The sequence below is a fragment of the Chelonoidis abingdonii genome, chromosome 7 (genome assembly GCF_003597395.2).
Source record: "Chelonoidis abingdonii isolate Lonesome George chromosome 7, CheloAbing_2.0, whole genome shotgun sequence".
Lineage (NCBI taxonomy): Eukaryota > Metazoa > Chordata > Testudines > Testudinidae > Chelonoidis > Chelonoidis abingdonii.
Genome location: NC_133775.1, coordinates 81979576 through 81985575, shown reverse-complemented (window position 1 = coordinate 81985575; position 6000 = coordinate 81979576). Strand labels below are relative to the sequence as shown.

Here is a 6000-nt window from a genome sequence, read left to right as displayed (position 1 = left end):
CCTCTCTGGGCTAACCTGAGAGTTACTGATGCAATCTTTTTACATCACAATACCAAGAAGCATGTCTCCTCTATTCCACAAAGAGACAAACCCCAAATACAAGGAAACAGAAATGATTCTATTTCTCTTCCCCCTCCCACCAATTCCCTGGTGCTGTAGAGCTCTACCCTTCATAGAGCTAACACAAAGAGAATTCCCCTTCCCTTTGTTTCTTAGCCTACCCAGAGAGAAAAACTCAAACAAGTCTTAAAAAGAAAGCTTTATATAAAAAAAAAACAACAAAACACATGAACATATAATCTCTTCATTAAGTTAACAATATACAGGGCTATTACTTAAAAGAAAAATATGAATAAACAGACTTATTCAAAAAAAAAAACAATTTAAACATTCCAGCAACTACACACATGTAAATACAAAAAAACTCCAATAACAGCCTATTGTTTTTTCTACCTTTGTACTTACAACTTTGAAACTAGAAATTAGAAGCTTAAAAATAGGAAGAAAGGAAAAATCCCCTCTCATAGCTGAGAGCCGGACAAAGACACACCCAAAAAATTCCCTCCCCTGAGCTTTAAAAAAATCCAGTTTCCTGACTGGTTCTTTGGTCAGGTGTTTGGTTTTCTTTGTTAACCCTTTCAGGTGAAAGAAACATTAACCCTTAGCTGTCCTGCTTTGAGCAGGGGTTGGACTAGATGACCTCCTGAGGTCCCTTCCAACCCTGATATTCTATGAAAATGCAAATATCACACAAGTACTTGCACTTTGAAAATTTACTTTACATGTTGACATCTAAAATAATGAAGCAATAAAGTTCACTTATTAATGTCTGCTGTGACTGTCTTTCTATATATTCTGTTACTATTCTGTAAAAGTGCACAATTTTTCTGGAATCTAAACAGATCAAGTTTTTGGGGTGTTTTTTTTTTTTTTAAAGCCTCCTCTTTCCATCCCAAAGCAACTACCTCTGCCCTGTTTTCATTTGAGAAAATTCTATCTTAAAAAAAACAAACAGATTTCTTGTAAATGAAGTTCATGTATGTCTAAATTAATATTGCAAACCAATGTTTCATTATTCGTTGGTAAAATAACTGCAAAATAAGAAATCTGAATTTATTTTCCATAAGAGCAACGTTTTATATATTACCCTGGCTCACTCATAGTGCCTAGATTGTGGGTTTAGATTGCATATTGTTTGACAAGATTATTCTGTCTACTCCATAGCAAATGTGTTTATAGCTTGTGTTTCTGTTTTGGTAATTGGGAACACCTTAACCACAGAATTGTCCTGTAGACTTCTCTCTCTGATGGGGATATATAGCTAATTCAGCATTTTTTTTACAATCCTGTTTTATCCTTTTGCTACAAATAGAAGTATATGTGGCCCACAAGAATCACAAACTAATTCCAGTATAGCTTGAAATTCCATGTCCGTTTTTCACAGCTTCACGTTGCAGTATTGTGACTCTGTGTCACAAGGAATATATCGCATAGCATGTTCAAGTGTTGTACTGTGGGTCGGTGCAACTCCACTCTAAGTTATGTTCTCTGTCTCCCTCTTTCTGGTTGGTGAAGGGATGGTTTTCGTTTCTCCTTCACCTCTCCCATCTCCCTTGGCTGCATGGATATCGAAAGGGATCCCAGTGCCCCTGTCTCTAGGCCAGATACTTAGTACTCCATCTCAAGCTCCTCTTGCTTCTTGTAGGTGATACTGCAATCAGACCTATGCATTCTGCAAGAGCTACGTGTAGCTGAGAGTCCACACGCTGTCTCCTTGCTATTGCATTTCACTATTAAAATAGGGGGAAATATTTTGAGCTGTTTTCCTGACAGTTGTTGTTGCTCTGATGGTACAGTAAAACTGTCCTACACATATGACTGACACCCTGACCAGCCAATTGTAAACCTTCTTTTCTCCAATTAGTTTTATTACAGTTCCCATCCGCCCTTATAGATGCACCAGTTTGATCCCTGTTTTATACATTTAATTCAGGGGTGGAGGCCATTGGAATGTGCAGCTGACTCTGTTGGACTATTGAGAAATGTGGGCCAATCAAGTAATTATAAGATTTAATTCTGCAGGGGCTTGTATATAGTGCTGATTGTGACCCGTGGTTTCTGTTGAGCCAAGCAGGATTTTTGTCTATGTGCTTTCAGGAAAAAGTTCAAAACTCGTTCAGGGGAAACAGTGCGGCTCATTGAGCTACTGGAAGAGGGGCTGAAACGATCAATGGACAAACTGAAGGACAAAGAGCGTGACAAGGTAATTGTGATGGCTTACTTTCCTTTTTGGAAACAAGTATGTAGTGAGTTTCATCATGTACTGGCTGCTTCTGTATAATGGGTCCAAGGGGAATATATACAGAGCAAGACTTTCCCCTCTATCACATTGCTCACTTGGCTTATTTTCAGTGTTACCATTCTACTGCATGTTGTAATTAGCAAGCAGCTCTGTTCTAGGGCCTGGAATTGTTCTTGACACCAGTAGGAGAGGCTCTCCTCTTCTGAAGCTCTTAAATTTCCCTGCACTGTGGAGAAGACACTGATGCTAATTCCTAATGGATTTAGTGCAATTCTGGGTTAATCATAGCTCATTTGAGCTGTCAGGATTGCACCACAGGCAAAGCCTCAGCAGTGGCTGGACCTTGTAGTTTTGAAACATGCAGTGTCTGGGGGCTTGTGTGCATGGGGAAGGGGAAGTTAGTGGGCAGGAAGCTAAGGTGTGAATTGAAAGCACACTAGCTACTCTGCATTTACTCCCTGTGGGGACATGCTGAATGGCCTCGGGCAGTTTAGCTTAATGCATTTCTCAAATGCCTTAAGCTACTATGCAAGAATGCTCCCTTATTGTGCACAGTAAGAGGGTCCACATGTGTGCACTAGGTACTCTGCACTCGCTACCGTCAGCTTTTTCCCTTTGGAATATTTATTGCACAGTTGGATCCAGGAGAATAAATCAGGATGTTAAAGCTTCCAGTGCTGGAAGCATTTACTGTAATCATCCCCGCACCCCTTCTTGCTCTGCCTGAAGCTGGTGCAGAATGCTGAGCAACCTGCTCTTCGGGAGCAGCTCAGAATCTGAGTTGTCGGAGACTGTCCCAGCAGCCTTTTGGGAGAGCAGAGATTTTTAATAGGGAAAAGGATAAGATATGAGCAAGGTTTGGAAGGGGGCAGGGTGTGAGATAAGTAGGAGAGGCAGAGCCAGCAAACGGGCAGTTGAGGTTGATAAGCAACTCCAGGACTTGATCCTGTTGTTTGGGACAGAAATTCTCTTGCCAGCAATAGGTGGGGGAGGTTAGTTAGGTGAGGAGATGTCACAGGCCATAGAAGAGCAGGAACAAAAATCGATACACTAAAAATTAAAATGAACATTCAGTCCACAAGGAACCCCATCTTAGCACTCTCAGAGCTGCTATACCAGTGTCAGTAGTGGCCACCTGGTGGAAACAATTTTAAAAAAGAGTTGAGGGAGGTCTGAGTGAGAGAAGTTCCTGCATTGTAAAACAGCTTTAAATCTCTACTATATGCTGCTGAGATGCAATGGGGGGAACAGCTGATTTCTTAAAGGTCCAGCAGGTGGTGGTAGAATACAGGGGGTAGCCATGTTAGTCTATATCCACAAAAACAACAGAGTCCAGTGGCACCTTTAAGACTAACAGATTTATTTGGGCATAAGCTTTCCTGGGTAAAAAACCTCACGAAAGCCTATGCCCAAATAAATCTGTTAGTCTTTAAGGTGCCACCAGACTCCTTGGTTTTTTGGTAGAATACAGAACACTCAGTGCAGTTTTCCATACAGTGCAGCCTTTGTTGCCTCAGTGAGCAAAGATGTATGTTGAGACAGTGAACTTGATTCACTTGCTTTGATGTGAGCTCCAATATGGCTCAAACCTTTCCTCTCTCTGGATTGGCTCTGTGGCATATCTACTGGAATCTCTGCATGATTAAACTCCTACTGGCTGTAGCTAGTTATTTGCTAAGTTGTTGGAATTAAAGCAGGTCACACATGAGACTCCATGATCGCAAAGGTACAGAATTCTATTAATGCCTGAATTGTGGACAAGTCACCCTCTGATTTCAGTATGAGTGATCCTGTGTTAGAACCAGGGCTTTGGAGCGGAGCCCAGAGCTGGAGCATGGACCAGTAGGTTTTTGCCTGGAGCTGGAGCGGAGCAATTCAGAAATTTGATTGCTCCAAATCGCTAGTTACAACAGCCTCAAAATAGCTTCAAAAATGTATAGGACGGCAGTTTGCTCTTGCATAGCCTTCAGCTGTGTCTCCTTGTTACATATTGTATTCCACTATGTGAGGTGATCTAATTTTGAAGAGATCCTCATTTTCTGGAACATAAGTCAGAACTTTCAGATCATTCTATTATGCTGATGGAGGAAGAAGGATGCCCTTTAGAATATAGGAGATCATGCTAAACTGTTCCTATACCTCTTTGAGGTCAGTCAGACTGGGGCAGAATACTGATTTATAGTTACATGGCATTTTCTGTCTTCCAGAGCACTTTACCAACAGTGCAACTTCACCACTAATTAGGTGGGGGGCCACAACCAGCTGACATGTTGGTTAAAGGCCCTGGGCCCAACCACTAAGTTTGCCGTCCATGCACACACAACAGGGCCCCAGTTTTAAGTGGCACAGGAACAAAACCTGCATGGGACTTCTTTGGCAGCAGGAAGTATTGTGCTGATCCTGCTATGTTTCCTATCTCATAGGGCTGGAAGGGACCTTGAAAGGTCGTTGAGTCCAGCCCCCTGCCTTCACTGGCAGGGCCAAGTACTGATTTTTGCCCCATCAAGGACTGAACTCACAACCCTGGGTTTAGCAGGCCAATGCTCAAACCACTGAGCTATCCCTCCTCCTTGAGCTATAATCTAGGTGTCCACCTTATAGTAAGCCTTGATGAAATAGAAAATTCACTTAAGGGATAAGGACATTTAGTTGAACAATCATCAGTGCTTTGAAATGGGTTCTTACTAGTTAATTTCCCTCTGGAAAAAGCAGTCAAAGCCTATGAGTTGACCGTGTTTTCCCCCAGCATGTTACTTGGCTGGTGCCTCTAGAATATTTCCTGCTAAGGCTTTTCCTTTTCTCTGGGTTTGTGGTGAAGCAAATTCTATGTAGGGGACAGAATGGTTACAACTTGTTTGTTTGGGGGTTTTTTGGGTCTTCTATAGGTCCTAACTGAAGAAGAACTGAAGGCTGCCCAGACATCAGTTGCTTTTGGCTGCATTAAATACGCTGACCTCTCCCATAACAGGATGAATGATTACATCTTTTCTTTTGATAAAATGTTGGATGACAGAGGAAATACAGCTGCTTACTTGCTCTATGCCTTCACTCGAATCAGGTAGCGCAAGAGTATTTTGGTTGCTTTAAGATCTAGTTTAAAATGAGTTGTCCTTTAGATTGCAAAAAGTGTAATATGTCTATGCCACCTTTTATTAACTAAAAATAACAGAATTCATGGGAGAATCTCAGTTATGGTCTCCCTTGCTGTCCTGCCGCTTACTCAAAAAATTATTTGTGTTTGGGGCCTTATGCCTGTTTCATTTGTTTCCCGAGCTGCTTGCCCTAATGACATCTTTAAATGCCAAAGGAGGAGTCTAGCTGGACCTCTCTGAAAAGCTCTGCCTTGTTTAGTGTAAAATATCTACCATGCTTCATAATAGCTTAGCCTGAACTCTGTGCTGGGCTGAAACTTAATCTCCCTTGGTAAATCTGTTACCAGTATTATCAGGTGGTGCATGCTGTGATCTACGCCCCATATGTTCTGAGAGGGCGTGGAAATGGACCTCCTCCTTGACCAGTCACTGCAGGCTGTCCTGCCAGCTGGAGGGAGAGCATATCTAATTTTTCTACAGTGTGGCCATTGTCTTGTTTTCTGCCTTCATGTCTAGATGGAGCCTACTTAGTGAACATGTTCAACTTCCTCTCTCGGAAGGGGCAGGTCTGTTTTCGGTGCACATGCTCCAGCAATGTGTGGAGTT

General features: G+C 42.0%; 1 protein-coding gene across 1 annotated transcript in view; it reads left to right on the top strand.

The window, feature by feature from the left end:
* RARS1 (arginyl-tRNA synthetase 1) overlaps positions 1–6000 on the top strand; it is a 55662-nt gene that overhangs the window by 42309 nt on the left and 7353 nt on the right. Inside the window, exons 11-12 of the mRNA XM_032776685.2 lie at positions 2124–2263; positions 5188–5360. Coding sequence (XP_032632576.1) covers positions 2124–2263; positions 5188–5360 — 313 coding nt within the window. The remainder of the gene's footprint in view (positions 1–2123; positions 2264–5187; positions 5361–6000) is intronic.